At 37.6% G+C, this 17,504-nt stretch overlaps 1 protein-coding gene across 13 annotated transcripts in view; it reads left to right on the top strand.

Moving 5' to 3' along the window:
• ERC1 (ELKS/RAB6-interacting/CAST family member 1) overlaps window positions 1-17,504 on the top strand; it is a 505,760-nt gene that overhangs the window by 104,696 nt on the left and 383,560 nt on the right. For 6 of the 13 annotated variants that reach the window (XM_053225649.1, XM_053225652.1, XM_053225648.1 and 3 more), the window contains exons 4-6: window positions 5,900-5,974; window positions 12,758-12,913; window positions 14,164-14,256. In XM_053225649.1, coding sequence (XP_053081624.1) covers window positions 5,900-5,974; window positions 12,758-12,913; window positions 14,164-14,256 — 324 coding nt within the window. The remainder of the gene's footprint in view (window positions 1-5,899; window positions 5,975-12,757; window positions 12,914-14,163; window positions 14,257-17,504) is intronic. The other 7 variants (XM_053225651.1, XM_027073969.2, XM_053225657.1 and 4 more) reach the window with 2 other exon arrangements.

Genomic DNA, 17,504 nt, shown 5'->3' with positions numbered 1-17,504 from the left:
TTCTATCCTTAGTAGTTGTTGTTTGATGTTGTGGAGTCTTGCCCTGTGGGTACACACTTAGTATTTGGCCAAATACTCAAGGGGACCCCTGTCAAACTAGATACTGCTGCTTTTATGGCTATCTTCCTTCTCTGTGATACTCTGCTCTGCACATTTTCACTGTCTTTAGGAGTCTTATCCATTGATCTGTCTTCTGAGTTCTGTATGACTGCTCTTTTCTGTTTGGCTTTCTCTCCTTGCATCATATTCTGAAGAGCTGGTTTGGGCCATCACATTTGTTTCTATTCTTTCAAGGATCATAGATCAGTGTGCCTTTTTCCAGTGTCTGAAAACAGTTATTTCATGCATTTTATCTAATTTTAAAATAGTTTAAAATGAGTACAACAGGAGGGCCAGTCTTCTATTCATTTTGGTCAGATCATGTTGATTTTGTAGAGCATGAGAAGTGAATGGGAAACTTGTTGAAAGATTCAAAGCAGACCAAACTCCCATGGTTTGTTGATGCTTTATCAAGACTACTCTGGTGCTCTCTTGAGAGTGGACAGAGGAAATGGAAGGAAATGAACAGCTGTTGTAGTAATGTGGGGTTAAACTGAGCTGGAAATGGAGTACAGTGGAATAATTCAAGAAATATTTTGAAGATGGAGCAATCACTGCCTGCTACTGAATTTTGAACATCTGGGAAGAATGAAAGGAGACACTGGTGTTTGGCTTGAGCTACTGGAGGGTAGTGATGTTTAGTGAGATGGAGAAGACTTACCTCTCGTCACACTCATCAGATGAAGAGCTAGATTAAGGAAGGTAAAATTAAGTTTTGTTACAGATAATAAAAGTTAAATTATCTACTAGACCTCTAAATAGAGATGTCAAATGGACAGTTGGATAAAGGAGTCTTGAAATCAGAGCAGAGGACAGGCCTGGGAATTCACTAGCATTTCAATTGAATTTTAAGCAGTGTAGATTAGAGAGTTTCGATGGAAAAGAGGAGAGAGTTTAGGGACTGGTCACCTGATCACTGTAGTATTTAGGGGTCTAATTTTGAAGGAGGAACCTGTAAAAGAAATAGAGGAGCCCTTGGAGAAAAAGAAAAATAGGAGAGTGTGGTGTCATAATAGTCAAGAGAAAATGTGTATATAGGAGGGAGTGGCCCCACTGCTTTGAATGCCTCTGAGAGTTCTAGGAAGATGAGGACAGAAAGGGGTCCACTAGATTTGGCACCCTGGAATTCATTAGTGATATGGATGAATTGTTTGGGGAGGTCAAGAAAGAATTAATTAAAATAATTAAAGTAACAGTCTTCCATTGTGTTACTAAGGAGATCAACTTTGGGAGACTGTTGCTGTAATCCAGGCTAGAGATGATGGTTCCATAATCTCTAGGAGCGCTGAAGAGTCTGGGTTCAGAAGTTATATAGCCAAAAAATAGCCTCAAATCCATCATGTTCCTTTATTGGTTTGGTCTAGACAGCGGTGCTCCTGGTGCAGGACACAAACACGGTAGGTTGTTTGGCTGACACCACTCCCTACCCTTGGAATATCTGCCATTCCTGAGACTGGGAACTTGAGGTGGCTGTTGCCTCTGCCACTCATTGACAGAATTGTCTCTATTCATGTCCCTGCTTCTGTTACAAGATTCTGATTCAAAGTAAGTGATGTATGTGTCTCATTGGGGAGATTAGGTCTTGTGTCTGGGCTTTAACTGCAGGAAAGGCTGGGGAAAAAAGTAGGTGGCATTTTTAACTTCTTTTGCAGAAGGAGGACTCTTGGCTTAAAATGTAGAATCCCCAAATGTAGAAGGGAGATTAGATACCGTGGCAAGAAAAAGTGATAGGTATCCACTACAAGACTAGAAAAATATATTTTCCAGCGCATCCATGGAAAGGTAATACAGTTGACTTTTGAATAATGAGGAGGTTGGGAGCTGACCCCTGTGTAGTTGAAAATCTGTGTAGAATGTCTGACTCCCCCAAAACTTAACTACTAATAACCTACTACTGACTGTAAGTCTTACTGATAACATAAGTGGGTGATTTACACACATTCTGTGTGTTATATGTTATTTACTGTATTCTTATAATAAATGAAAAAGGAATAAATGAAAAAGGAAAATGTCATTAAAAAATCCTAAGAGAAAACACATTTGCAGTATTTTACTGTATTTATTAAAAAAATAAGTGGATCATTACAGTTCAAACCCTTGTTGTTCAGAGATCAACTGTAGTCGAATCTGTGGGACTGGGGAAGGGCTTCCTTGTACGATTGGTGTGCACACTGTTCAACCAAACAAAAGCTTCCTGCTGATGGAGCAGATGTGGCCTAAAACTCAATCAGTGCTTCATGGTGAGGTTGCATCTACCCCAGAGGGGTTGCTATTGTCTAATTCATTTCAAGTTTCTCTGTGGGCTAGTGGAGTCCCTGGATTGGGGCAATAGAATTGAGAAGAGTTCCAAAGATGGAACTTAGAAAATGTCTGTGCTTAGGATAGGAGAAAGGGCAGAGAATAAGCATTTAGAGCTAGGATAATTCATTAATGGAAGGCAGTTAGAAATCTTAAAGATGTTCTCCCTTAACTCTCTCTGTTTTAATTTAAAAAAGTCAGCTACTGGGGCGCCTGGGTGGCTCAGTCAGTTGGACGTCTGACTTCGCTCAGGTCATGATCTCGCGGTCTGTGAGTTCGAGTCGTGTCGGGCTCTGTGCTGACAGCTCAGAGCCTGGAGCCTGTTTCGGATTCTGTGTCTCCCTCTCTCTCTGACCTTCCCCCGTTCATGCTCTGTCTCTCTCTCAAAAATGAGTAAATGTTAAAAAAAAAAAAAGAAAAAAAAAGTCAGCTACTACATGGAGTTCAGAAAAGATGTGGATGGACAACAGCTCTTAGATTTAGAAATAAGGAGATCCTTTTTTGATACTTTAGAGAGAGTGCTCCAATAGAGGGATGAAGATGAATACTAGCTGATAATTTATTCATTTATTCAGTCTTTCCTTCATCTAGCCAAAGAGGAATGGACGTGGGGGAGAAATCATTTTTAATGATTGCTTACATGTCAGACAGTATCTGGAATACAAAAGGCAATTTTGCCCTGAAGGAGTGTACAGGCTGGTATGTTAGAGAAGAAGATTATGCCAAATAGAGTGTACTAAGTGTTAGAGGAGGGCTGTGTAGAAGTAAGAGGAGGTGTACATAATTCAGCACATGAGAAGATTCCCTCTTTAGTGAATTCTTGAAAGTTTGGTATCCATTCATTATTCATTCATTCATCATTCATTCTTTAAATATCTCTTAAGCACTTACTGATGTACCAGCTATTGTCCTAGGCACTTTGGATTCAACAGTGAATGAAACAAAGACCCTGGCCCTCTATGTTCTTATAGAGGCACATAACATACGTTAGAGGGTACATGCTATGGGACAAGAAAAAGTTGAGTAAAGTAGAGGGAAAAGGACATATGGGTTCTTTTTTGTCCATTTTAAGTTTTCAAATAAGGTACATTACACTAACATTAAACATTAATTTTATAATGAAAAATTTCAAGCTTACACAAAAGTAATGAGAATGGCATAATGAATCTCCATATGCTTATCACTCAGATATACCAGTTACCAAAATTTTGCCACACTTGCTTCATGTGTCCTATTTTTGCTTTTTCTTCTTTTTTTACCAAAGATTTAAAAAAAAATTCCTGACACGATGTAATTTACCTCTATATACTGTACTACGCATGTCTAAAACATAGGGACGTTTTCTTGTATAACTACAATATGATTATCACAACTCATAAACCTACTAATACAGAAGAGGCATTTGAGTCAAGACTTGAAGGACACAAAGTCCTCTCTATGAGCTCAGAAAAGAGAGTTTAGGCAGTGGGAACATCTGGTGTAAAGGTCCTAAGGAACAGGACAATGCCTAGCATATTTGAGAAACAGCAAGGAGTCCTGTGTGGCTGAAGCATGGTGACTGAGGGAAGAGTGGTAAGAGATAAGGTTTTATAGGCCACTGTGAGGGGACTTTGACTCTGCTGTGAGTCAGACAGAGAGCTGTGACAGTTTTGAGTAGAGGACAAAATTAATTTTGTCAAAATTAATTAATTTGACAAAATTAAATTTATATTTAAAAAGGTCACTCTGGGGGCGCCTGGGTGGCTCAGTCGGTTAAGCGTCTGACTTCGGCTCAGGTCACGATCTCACAGTTCGTGAGTTTGAGCCCCACGTTGGGCTCTGTGCTTACAGCTCAGAGCCTGGAGCCTGTTTCAGATTCTGTGTCTCCCTCTCTCTGACCCTCCCCCGTTCATGCTCTGTCTCTCTCTGTCTCAAAAATAAATAAACGTTAAAAAAAAAAAAATAAAAAGGTGACTCTGGATGCTCTGTTGAGAATAGAATGTAGGGGAGAAAGATAAAGAGAGGGGGGCCTAATTAGGAGCTTGTTGTTGGATTAGAAGATATATTTTTGTTAGTGGCTCGCTCCAAATGGTCATAGTGGAAATGACAAGGAGTGCTTGCATTTCAGATATGTTTTGAAGGTAGAGTTAAATGGATTTCCTGATTGACTGACTTGAAGGAGAAAGGAAGGCATTAAGAAGACTCAGGTTTTTCACTTGAATATGTGGAAGGATGGAACAGCGTTTGGAGCACCTCCAAGAGTTTACTCTTGGGCCTGGAGAGTTTGAGGTGTTTGTCACACATGTGGATGGAATACCTTGTTGAATATTTAAGGCTGGAGTTAGGGAGAAAAGTAGCAGAAAGCGTGGTCAGAAAGGGTGGTATGTATTAATAGTGGTTTGCACTATACTTTCAGCAGCCAGCTGGTGTGAATGTGGATGTTAAGAAGATACTGGTGTTTAAACTGGTGTTTAAACTGTTTATAATTTAGAACTTTTATCAGTTCTTTCTGTCGGTCTTTCAGAAAGAGGTAACTCAGTGAAGTGTGCAGTTCTGTTTTCTTTTTCTCAAACCATTCTTTCTGGTCAGGCAGGAATGAATAAATTAGGTGAAAGGTGTAATTAAAGTATTATACATTCCTTTTGTTATGGTTAAGTATGGTTCAGATGGAAAGTATTCATCTGTGTATTCTTGGGTCACTAGAAGTTGTCCCAGAGTATTTTGAAAATGTTGACTGATTAACTCAGAGACATTCACAAAATCTGACAGGAAATAGCCTGAGGTGGTCCAATAACTTTGCTGTAACCCTTGAAGGCCATGAATGTGATATTACTACCATCAGTTCCTTTCTTCCTGATTCTGAACTCACTAAAATTTAGATTAAAAAGAATAGCTATGTTTTTATGACATTTTATAAATTTAAATATGAACTACTTAGGAAACTTGTCCAACAGCCTTATCTTCTTTTTTCTTCCCAGTTGTTGCCCTATTGGAGAGAGATTTTCATCATAGGTAGCCAGGTTGTTACTCTGGTGTGTATGTTATGGAAAGGATGTGGTTAACACAAATGCTAAAAGCTACTAAAAGCAGCTTTGTGCGATGCAGACTGATTGTGACTACCTTTATTTCTCCTTTGAAAAAAGACTATTTCTAATCTTCCTTTTGGATTGTTTGGAGTTCTGATTTGTATATCTTAGAGTCATGTGGAGGATTGATACACCAATCTGGGGTTGTGGTGTAGTTTTCATCTGTTGTTCTAATGTCATCTCTGTGACTAAATTTAAATAACTAGGTGTTCGAGATGGGGACTCTTCGTGCCTGTGTATTTGACCCACATACCTCCCTAGCCTTCTCTGATCTGCTGGGAAAGGTCTGGCAGACAGGGATCAAAGTGTCACACGGGACTGGGGTTATCATCTGTTTTACTCAATTATTCCCTCTTCCCTGTCCTTCCCTACCCTCCCCATGAGCAAAAATAAGAGTGAAAAGGAGACACTTACTCTCTTTTGCTTCTCTTGTATAGGAGATGCATCGGAGATTTGAGAATGCTCCTGATTCTGCCAAAACAAAAGCTCTGCAAACTGTTATTGAAATGAAGGTAAGTAAGAGTCTCCAAAGAAGCTTATGAGTCAGTTTACACTTTGAAGTGATTACATACTTTCATGTGTGAGTTTTAGAAAGTGGTATGTAACAATATTTTGCTTATTTTGTAGATTTAAGAAGAAATAGTAAGACAATGAAAAGACACTTTGAAAGAACTTTGGTTTTATTCCCTTTTAGTTATAGATCATAAGTCAGATGGGACCAAAAAGTTGTCCAGAATTCCTTTAAATCGGCTGTGTTTAAGCCTTTTGATCTCAGGACCCTTTTATTCTTTTAAAATGACAAGCTCATTCATTTATTTTTAGAAAATGTCTGCCTAATATTAACTCTAGTAACCATAGTTTGTCAGTTGTTCTTTCATGTAAAAATGATGTTCCATGAAAAAACTACCTAATTCAGCTTGCAATTCAAAGAGGCACACAAGTGCTATTCTAAGGAACTACTATCATACTTCAATGTGCAGAAGTGCCTAGTTCCTTCCCATTTCATCACACAGAATATTAAAAAGATGTGTTCCTAAGGTTTGAGATTAATTAAAAGTAATAATTTTTACTGCTTCATTAAGGACATTCTCAAAGGAAGCAGTCTTTTTTAAAAATTTTTTAAGTAGGCTCCACACCTAGCATGGAGTGCAGTGTGGAGCTTGAACTCATGACCCTGAGATCAAGACCTGAGCTGAGATCAAGAGTTGGACGCTTAACTGACTGAGCCACCCAGGCATCCCCCAAAGGAAGTAGTCTTTTAAAATTTTTATTTCTTGAGGCTCCTGGCTAGCTCAATTGGTGGAGCATGCGACTCTTGACCTCGAGGTCGTGAGATACCTCGAGGTCGTGAGATACCTCAAGGTCATGAGTTTAAGCCCTACATTTGGCCTAGAGCTTACCTAAAAAGAAAAAACAAAAACAAAAAGCTTTTTTTAATAAATTTTTTTTTTTTTTTCTGTGAGTACCCGATACTGAAGAGTGCAGTGACTGCTAGCATGGTTTGGTGCTATTGCCTGTTGTCCTAAGACACAAGCAGTTTTTTCCCACCATTGCTTTTATACCTGAAGTGCAAATGGTAACATAGTGGAGAGGGCAAATCAAATCATGGTATTATTATGAAAATAGTTTTGACTATGCAGACTTCTTGAAAAGGTCTGGGGGGATCCAGAACATAGAACATGGACCATGCTTTGTAAACCTCTGCTTTAAGTTAATGAATAGGTAGAAATCTTTAGGCTTTATGTTAGGTTGATTAAGACTTGTCTTCTTAAATTCCTTGGATTCAAAATTTGGCTTTACTTGAATCAATTGTATGACAATAGAGCAAGTAATTCCTAACCTCTCTATGCCTCAATTTCTTTATGGCTAGAAGGCGATAGTAATAGTATGTATCCCATAGGTTGTTTTGAGGTTTAAATTAGTTATAGCAAGTAAAACACTTTGAATACTACCTGGCATATAGTAAACTGTTAGCTGCTGCTCCTGTTACTATTTTTATGAAAAACATACTCTTTTTTTTTTAAACAACATACTCTTTCTTACAAAAGCTGAAAGACTTATAGGTAAGTCTTAGCTTCTTCATATTCCCTAAATCTTAGCTTCTTCCTATTCCCTAAAAAGTTTGACACTGTTTTTGTTTTGTGGGCCTTTATTCAATAGTTGTTGGTATGACAAGAATATTTAGTTATTAGTATATAGTTTTATGTAGAGAGATGCTTCTTAAGTACGGTTATAAGAATTTCTCTCTGAATTTAAATGATTTCATTCTAAAATTTTGTTTATTTGTGTCTATTTTTATTTCCAGTGGGGAAAGATTTACCAAACAAATTCTGAATTAGTGGAATTCTGGGTTCTTTGTAGTTAGGCAATTAGTAGTCTTGAACATAATCTTGTAAAGAGTCTTTAGAAAGGTTCAATTGTATGTTCTTATTTCCCACAAATCTACTTGTATGTTTTATTTCCTGAGCCCTGTTGAAATGTAAGAATAAAACACATGGATATACCTATGTTTCCAAAATTCTTTTACTTGCCTTTTGATAGAATGTGGAAGTGTAATAATTAACAGGCAGTGGAGCTATTTTAAGTTGTGTTAACTTTCGGCCATTCTGTTAAGAAAGCCTGAGACAATGGTGGCCCAGTTGGGTCAGGTGGATGCTATCCTGAAATCACAGCTGAAATAGTTGAGTTGCTGAGAGTGTGGCATGATCCTGAGAGAATTATGAAGATCTAGAATAGTCTTGGGGGGAAATGGGAAAAGAAGATGATTGATAGACAGTAAAAGAGCCCAACTATCTTCAAGGTGATGTAGTTTTCTTTTTTCTCTCTTCTGCCTTTTCTTCCTCCTCTTCCTCCTATCTTTGCCTTCACCTTCCTTCTCTTGCTTTCTTCCCTCCTTCCATCTTCTCCTTCTCCACTTCCCCTTCTTCTTCCTCCTCCTCTAATTTTTTTTCTTTTTCCTTTCGCAGTGGAGGAACAGGGAAGAATTACTGTACTGCTATAGGTTACAGTTTTGCTGGGTAGATAATGGCAGAATTATTGGAATGCACATGAATTGAGGATGATGGTGAGAGAGGAGTTTGCATGATCAGTCCAAGAATGTAGTGTGGATAGAAAGGAAGAGAATTCAGACTGTACTGACAGGTTGGGAGAAAATGTGACCATTAGTGAGGTGAAGATCTCTGTGAGGTTGAGGAATGGCAAATAGAGGATGATGGTGCACTAGGCCTGGGGAGAAGCCTGCAGTAGGCCTGGGTGATGATAGGATCCAGAGGGTAGTCCTGTCGACTGGATAGCTGAAGTGGACTGGTGGTTGAGGTCATTGAAGTGGTTGAGGTCATTGAAATTCAGACATTGAAATCCTAGGATGATGGCAAGAGTGGCATTTGAAGGGAAGATTGATTGTGAGCCAGGTGCCAAAGATGTTTTTCAAATGGCCAAGAGGGATGGGGAAGTAGTGAGGAGGGGGTAGAGTGAAAAGGAGTATGAGCTGTAAAATAAAGGGAGCAGCATTGAGGAACTGGGAGGTTGCCTATACTTTTTCCCCTGCTCCTTTCTGGTACTGGGGGATTAGTGACCCTCATTGGAGAGAGTTCAGGGAAATTACATCCTTTTGGAAAGCCAGGTTATACTTGGGGTAGGGAGACAACTTTTGAAAAAGAAAAAGTGAGGATTTGGGAAATTTAGCAAGCAACAGGGGATTTCAATAGGTTAGTGGAATTGGCTGATTAATGATGGGGAGATCCAGAGCTGGGCAAGTACAGAGTGGTAAGATGAAAAGGAATTTATTTACTTAGTTATTATACATTGTAGGAGTAAGAAACCTTGTTGGAAGGACTGTTCTCAAATAAACCCAGTCTCAGTCTGATTGAGTTGGTGCTAGAATTAGTTGAGCGTATCAGATACTACTTTTCTGTCCTGATTTCAGCGAGTAGCCTGACACGTCTCTTATCTGGGCAGTCAGTGCCTTCTTCGTGACTTTCAGTTACAGTTTGGTCCCTTTTGGGGAGAAGCTTTTATGGGACATGATTTGGTAGTGAGGGTGCTGATTTGGTCAAGAGCTGCCCATGTGTTTGTGTTGGAGTTAGAGGAGAAAATGGATAATGTGTCTTGGGGGCCTTATGGCGGCTTTGTAGAGTTAGAGGCTGTCTGTGTGATGTGTGGAGCTTGAGTTGATTGCTGAAGGTGATTTTGTCTTGTGTGAAGCACCAGTGATGCTAGAAATACACTCCTTCTTTCCACTGGCTCCCTTTCATTATCCATCTTCCCCTCCCAAACTAATGTCAGAGGTAACACATTTCATTTGCAGGTTAGTCGCATGTGTATGCCTAGTATTTCAGTTATTATTCTTTTTTTTTTTTTTAAGTTTATTTGTTTTGGGGGGGGAGGGGCAGAGAGAAAGGGAGAGAGAATCACTCTGTGCTGTCAGCATGGAGCCTGATGTGGGGCTTGATCCCACAAACTGTGAGATCAGGACCTGAGCCAAAATCAAGAGCTGGATGCTCAACCGACGGGGCCACCCAGGTGCTTCTTTAGTTATTCTTAAGGGACTACATCCTGATCTTTCTAGGAAGATTTATTATAATGTTAAAGGTGAATTTTCAGATAGTGCAATTGAAATAGTTTACAGGCATACCTCGTTTTATTGCTTCACTTTATTGTGTTTTGCAGAAACTGTATTTTTTACAAATTGAAGGTTTATGGCACCCCTGCATCAAGCAGGTCTTTTGGCACTGTTTTTCCAATAGCATTTGCTCAATTCGTGTCTCTGTGTCACATTTTAGTAATTCTCCCAATATTTCAAACTTTTCATTACTGTTCTGGTGATCTGTGATCAATGGTCTTTGATATTACTACTGAATGTTTTGGGGTGCCACAAACTGTGCACATATAAGATGGCAAACTTGACAAATGTGTGCATTCTGCCTATTCCACTGACCTGCTGTTCCCCCATCTCTCTCCCTCTCCTTGGGCCTCCCTAGTCCCTGAGACACAACGATACTGAAATTAGGCCAAATAATAACCCTGCAGTGGTCTCTGAGTGTTCAAGTGAAAAGAGGCTCATATCTCTCACTTTAAATCAAAAGCTAGAAATGATTAAGCTTAGTGAGAAAGGCATGTCCAAAGTTGAGATAGATTGAAAGCCAGACCTCTTGCACCAAACAGCCAAATTGTGAATGCAGAGGAAAAGTTCTTGAAGGAAACGAAAGGTTCTACTCTAGTGAACACACGAATGATAAGAAAGTGAAACAACCTTATTGCTCATATGGAGAAAGTATTAGTGGTCTGGATAGAAGATAAAATCAGCTACAATGTTCACTTAAGCCAAAGCCTAATCCAGCACAAGGCTCTAAGTCTCTTCAGTTCTGTGAAGGGTGAAAGAGGTGAGGAAGCTGCAGAAGAAAAGTTTGAACCAACAGAGGTTGGTTCATGAAGTTTAAGGAAAGAAGCCATTTCCATAACATAAAAGTGCAAGGTAAAAGAGCAGGTACTGATGGAGAAGGTGTAGCAAATTATCCAGAAGACTTAGTTAAGATCATTGATAAAGGTGACTCCACTAAACAACAGATTTTCAATGTAAATGAAACAACTTTCTTTTTTTTTATTGTTAATTAAAAAATTGTTAATGCTTATTTATTTTGAGAGAGAGAGCGAGAGCGAGAGAGTGCACAAGCAGAGGAGGGACAGAGAGAGAGGGAGACACAGAATCTGAAGCAGGCTCCAGGCTCTGAGCTGTCAGCACAGAGCCTGACGCAGAGCCTGAACCCACAAACCATGAGATCATGACCTGAGCCGAAGTCAAATGCTTAACCAGCTGAGCCACCCAGGCACCCCTATATGAAACAGCTTTCTATTGGAAGAAGAAACCATTTAGGACTTTCATAGCTAGAGGAGAAGTCAGTACCTGGCTTCAAAGCTTCAAAAGATAGGCTGGCTCTCTTGTTAGGGGCTAACTCAGCCAGTGACATTTAAGTTGAAGCCAGTGCTCATTTATCATTCCAAAAACTCCGAGGGCCATAAGAATTACGCTGATTCTACTCTGGCTGTGCTCTGTAAACAAAGCCTAGATGGCAGCACATCTGTTTGCAGCATAGCTTACTGAATATTTTAAGCCCGCTTGTTGGGACCTACTACAGAGAGAAAGATTGCCTTAAAAATATGGCTGTTCAATTGACAATGCACCTGCTCACTGAAGAGCTCTAATGGAGATGTACAAAGAGATTATTGTTGTTCTCATACATACTGACAAAATATTCATTCTGCAGCCCATGGATCAGGGAGTCATTTTGACTTTCAGGTCTTATTATTTAAGAAATATATTTGTGAGGCTACAGCTGCCATAGATAGTGATTCCTATGAAAGATCTGGGCCACGTGGATTGAAAACCTTATGGAAAGGATTTGCCATTCCTGATGCCAGTAAGAACATTTGTGATTCATGGGAAGAAGTAAAAATCTCAACCTGAACAGGAGTTTGGAAGAAGTTGATTCCAACCCTCTTGGATGACTGTGAGGGGTCCAAAACTTCAGTGGAAGAAGAGCTGCAAATGGAGTAGATATAGCAAGAGAACTAGAATCAGAAGTGGAGCATGAAGATGTGACTGAGTTTCTTGACTCTTATGCTAAAACTTGAACATATGAGGAGTAGCTTCTTATAGAGGAGCAAAGTGAGTGGTTTCTTAAGATGGACTCTACTCCTAGTGAAGATGCCGTGAAGATTGTTGAAATGACAACCAAGTATTTAGAATATTACATAATCTTAGTTGATAAAGGGGCAGCAGGGTTTGAGAGGGTGGACTCCATCCATTAAATTTTTTTTAAATGTTTATTATTTAAAAAAATTTTTTTTAATGTTTATTTTTTGAGAGAGAGATACAGTTTGAACAGGGGAGGGGCAGAGAAAGAGGGAAACACAGAATCCGGAGCAGGCTCCAGGCTCTGAGCTGTCAGCACAGAGCCTGACGTGGGGCTCGAACCCACGAATTGTGAGATCATGACCTGAGCCAAAGTCGGATGCCCAGCCAACTGAGCCACCCAGGCGCCCCTATACTCTCAACTTTAAACAAAAGGGTGCAGACTGGAGGAGGAGACAGAGGAAAAATCATATTATAGATACGAGCTATCTTCCTTTCACCTAAGTGGCCATAAAGGATATATTAATTTAGAAGCAAGACACCAGTTGCTAGACAGCAGTTTTCCTGCATATTTATCTTTATTAAATCCAACATCTGTAAAGACTGAGATTTTCAACTTCGCTGATTCTTTGTGAATAATGTCTAAATCTTCCATTGTCTTCAGGATTCAAAAATTTCCTCTATGGAGCGTGGACTCCGAGACTTGGAAGAGGAAATTCAGATGCTGAAATCAAATGGAGCCTTGAGTACTGAAGAACGGGAGGAAGAAATGAAACAAATGGAGGTCTATCGGAGCCATTCTAAATTTATGAAAAATAAGGTAATGGTGTGTGATACTGTAATTTTTAAAAGAGGTTTGAGAAGTTGATGCATATTTCTGTTTCCTTAGTGATGATGAAGAGCTTCACATTGTTTTATCAAACTTCAGGGAAGAAGACTTATAATTCTTCCGAATTGAACTTTCCCAGAATTAAAGTCAGAATTACTGATATAGTTATTTCAAGTTTTCCCTTAAAAGAAAATTATTCATCGTATAATGCTGATATGTATTGTCACAGTTTAACATTTATATCTGTTAGTACTTCAGAGGTGATTCAATAAATTCCATCAAATTGAGTTTTTCTCACAACATGAGACACCAAGTTCTTTACCTCTTGTGTAGTTGTATTTTAATAGTCAAACCCTGAGAGGCTGAACCCAGTCCCCCTACCTTTTTTTTTTTTTCCTGAAATGTCTTAAATCATGTTTTCCCTTCAAATACAGTTACATAAAAAGGAAGGCCCTTTGGTCCGTTCCCTAGAAAAGATCCATTTGTATCAGGTTTATTGTTTCCCATGTGTACTTCTGATATATCTATAGTAGGATACATACCAGAGAGACATGTCAGTTCATATGTATTAACTAGGCACAATATTTTTTCCTTAGATCCAAAGCCATTTAGTTTGATTCTATACCTATTTAGGCAAATTGGAAGATCTAGTTTATTATGGCTATCAATTTGCCAGGTTTGTTTTGGTTTAATTAAAAACCTAATTGTGATGATAAAATATTAGCTAGAAAATAAATACCTCCTGCATCCCAATTGTATTAGTTCCCCAGTTTCTCAGAACAGAAAACTATAAAGGAATGATACACCATTATTCTAACTCCCTCTCTGGTTTCTAGTTTCTTGCTGTGGTATCCATACCTGGCATAAAAGTCTGTAAAATATTCCTTTATTATTTTAAGAATCTGTTATCAGTGACTATTGACAATTTATATTAATTTTAGAACTTAACAATTCACATATCCAACTTTCTGTTAGTTTGTATTTTTCACGCTAATTTGAGAACAAAATATGCTACAGTATAATTTCTGCTTTCCATTTGCTGATGGGTACATTTGAGTCCATTTAAAAAAATCCTGTGAATGAAAATAGAGAATCATCTAGGGTGCTTTGAAGAGGGAATTAAGGGAACAGATTTGATTGTGTTATTTAAATTATTGTCATTTCCAGTTACTGCTCTGGCTGAAAAGCAGATAATACCTAAATTGACACATAAGTGAAAAAGAATAACAATGTCGTGACAGGTAGAACAACTGAAGGAGGAGCTAAGTTCGAAAGAGGCTCAAGGGGAGGAGCTGAAAAAGAGAGCGGCTGGTCTTCAGGCTGAGGTCTTTGCCGTAAGATTTACTCTTTGTGAGCAGTGATCCCACAGTGGGACCCTGCTGGCTCTGGCTTCTGGGTGGCTTATACTTTCATTCTCTTTGGTTGGCAGCTTTGCCCAATACTAGCACTAACCAGCCTGCTCTGCTCTTTAACCGACTCATGTTCACCAGTTTGACCCATATGTCACTTTGTGTGCAGTGAGCCTTCACATGTTCTGGAAGCCCTATATCTGGTTCTTTATTGTTGCTTTTGTCACTGTATGGATTGTACTTCAAAATTTGTTTTTTCTTAAGTCCTTTCCTTTTGTAGATACTTGCTGTTTATATGAATGATGATCTCTCTTCTTTGGTATAAGAATATGTAGATGTTCTAGGTTGTAGTGTTTATTTGAATTTAAAATTCTTTTTTTTAAAAGTGAGGTATAATTGATACATGTACAACATAATGATTTGAGATATATCTATCTATCTGACCTCTACAGTAAGTCTAGTTAACATCCTACATAGTACCCATGCATAGTTACAATTTTATTTTCTTCTTGTGATGAGAACTTTTAATATCGACTCTCGTAGAATTTGAAATTCTTGAGTAAAGTGCTTTAACTTCATATGTATTATCTTTAAGTCACCATTAGGTGATTTTACAACAGATGTTACTTTTTTTTAGAACAGATATATAGAAAGTGATTTGCTTATTTAGAGTTATCTAGTAAATTAGAATTAGCATGAAACATACTTTAAGTGTCTAAATCTAGTTTAATCTTCTGTTTAAAGAACTTAAATTCCATTTCAAAATATAATAAAAAAATAATAAAGTAGCTAACATGTAAGCATTTATAACCTGCTAAGGTAGGTATATTATCACCCCCAAATTATAGATGAGGAAACTGAGGTAACAGAGTGGTGTTTAGGAAATATAAGTAGTGCCTGAAACCAGTATCACACTGTATGTTAACTAAAATTTAAATTAAAAAAAAAGAAATATAGTTAGTAAGAGGCAGAGTTTGATTTTTATGTAAGCAGTCTGATTCCAGAACCCGTGCTGGTAAGCTCTTCAGTCTACTTACTGCTCTGTGGCTAGACCATGTGCACATATGTCACACAAATGTCAGGAAAAACTGCTCCTGAAAGTAATTGTGGGATAAGACAGGAATGCAGCATTATTAAAACAAAACAAAACAAAACAAAACTTGTGCTAATTTGATATTTTGCTATTTATGGACCACTTTATAATACAGATAATAAAGTGACATATTTTGTCTAAAAGGGACTAATTTGGTTTTGGTTTACAGTAACTGTATTATCTAGAGGAGTAGTTGATCTATAACTTTACTTTTTTTTTCTTACCTATTATAAATATTTCTTTGTTATACCAAACAACATTCCATACATTATTTTATTTAATGTCTAAATACAGTAACATTAGTTTACTTGCTCCATTTACTGATTAGGAAAACAAGACTTAGAAAGGTAATTACTCAAAGACACACTTATCCTCAGGTGTGATTGCAAAGCCTTGTGCTCCTAACTTTTATGGAAAATGTGTGCTTCTAAACTCTGCTTTCCATTTAGAATATTTTCTTCCTTTTTCATTCTTTATGGTCAATATAGTAATATTTGAAGATCATTTAAAAATGTAGATGCTGAGGAAACAAGGATTTTATATTTATTTTTAATCACATGATTGGAAGTAGTTGGAAATTTGAGTAATCTTTAAGCCGTAATAGTTCTTTAGCTGAGGAAGTGATAAAATTTTAAACATTTCTCCTAATCAATTCATACCATAAGTGTATTTTTAGTGCAACCTGTATGTTAAGGATAGAAAAATACTAATATGTGTTTTTTGTTAGGAAAGGGATGTCATGAAAGATGCCACAGCATTACAGTATGTGGTAACTCAGGGTACATCTGTATATTACAGGATGAAGATAGCTGCCATTTACAGTTATCTTCCACTGACATTCTTAGTATCCTATAGTAGTTTGCATACAATAAACATATAGAAATATTTGTTGAATGAATGAATAATTAATTAAATCTGCAAATAGAATTTTCATGCATATGAGAAAAGGCTTGTCTTGTTGCTAAGCAAGAAGAGTAAATTAGAAATTAATTTTTAGTGCTCCTTAAAAGTCTAATTTTAATTTATTTTTTATTTTTAAAATATTTTTATTTATTTTTGAGAGAGAGAGAGAGAGAGAGACAAAGCATGAGCAGGGGAGGGGCAGAGAGAGAGAGAGACATAGAATCTGAAGCAGGCCCCAGGCTCTGAGCTGTCAGCACAGAGCTTGACATGGAGCTCAAATTCATGAACTGCAAAATCATGATCTGGGTTGAAGTCAGACGCTTAACTGCCTGAGCCACCCAGGCGTCCCAAAAGTCTAATTTTAATTAATATTTATTTCACACTTCCTCATGTGAAATTGTTCTCAAAATTGTCCTTTATACCTCAGATTATTATAGTACAGATTCTGTAGATGTAAAAAAATACAAAAGTACTTTTCGTTTCATCAGTAATGCTGAAATAAATTATGGACTTCTTACGGGATGTATACTTCTGGTCATTAATCTATTAGTGCACAGCTAGCTACCTTGCTAGGCACTAGACAGAATGTAAAAGCAATTCTGATTTTTGTTTATTTGTTGTACATTTACAATAACAGACTATTTAGAAAATTCTTAGATGTAAATGAGATGTTTGAAATAAAAATTTTTTAAAGTTAAGATGAGAAATTTATGGGAGAATGAATGGACACCTCTTGACTTACGGATTTTCTGTCAGATAATTCAGATTCAAATTACACATGTAGATTCTTATGGCTGAGCTTTTATGCATTTAAGTCATATACTTTTATCCATTTAGTTCATACGACGTGTTGTAGATGATAGAACTTTGTTGGTGGAATCTTTTTTTAGTCAGTATCTCTAACTCCTCAAAATTATGTGATTTCTAAAAGGCACAGGTTTATAATGCCTTAAAACACTAATGGTGGCTTTTTAAGATAAGGATTTTATGTAAACTTTTGTTTGTGAATGAAAAAATAAAAAGTGTACTAGCAGCAGCTTTCGAATTTCGCTTTAAATGGCAATGCTAGGAGGTTTTCTTTTTTCCTTCTGTTTTACATCTACACTAATCCTGCTTTATGTTTTAAGAGGTCTGACTTAATAAAATGAAAACTGATCAGCACAATAGTATTCAGGTGCTTCCTGCTATCTCATAGTAGTCTAATTGAATTGGAATTTTTCTCTGTCTATTCTTTTTC

The sequence above is a fragment of the Acinonyx jubatus genome, chromosome B4 (assembly GCF_027475565.1).
Source record: "Acinonyx jubatus isolate Ajub_Pintada_27869175 chromosome B4, VMU_Ajub_asm_v1.0, whole genome shotgun sequence".
In the NCBI taxonomy this organism is placed as follows: Eukaryota; Metazoa; Chordata; class Mammalia; order Carnivora; family Felidae; genus Acinonyx; species Acinonyx jubatus.
Note: the sequence above shows the minus strand (reverse complement) of the source record. Positions and strands in the feature narration are given on the sequence as shown.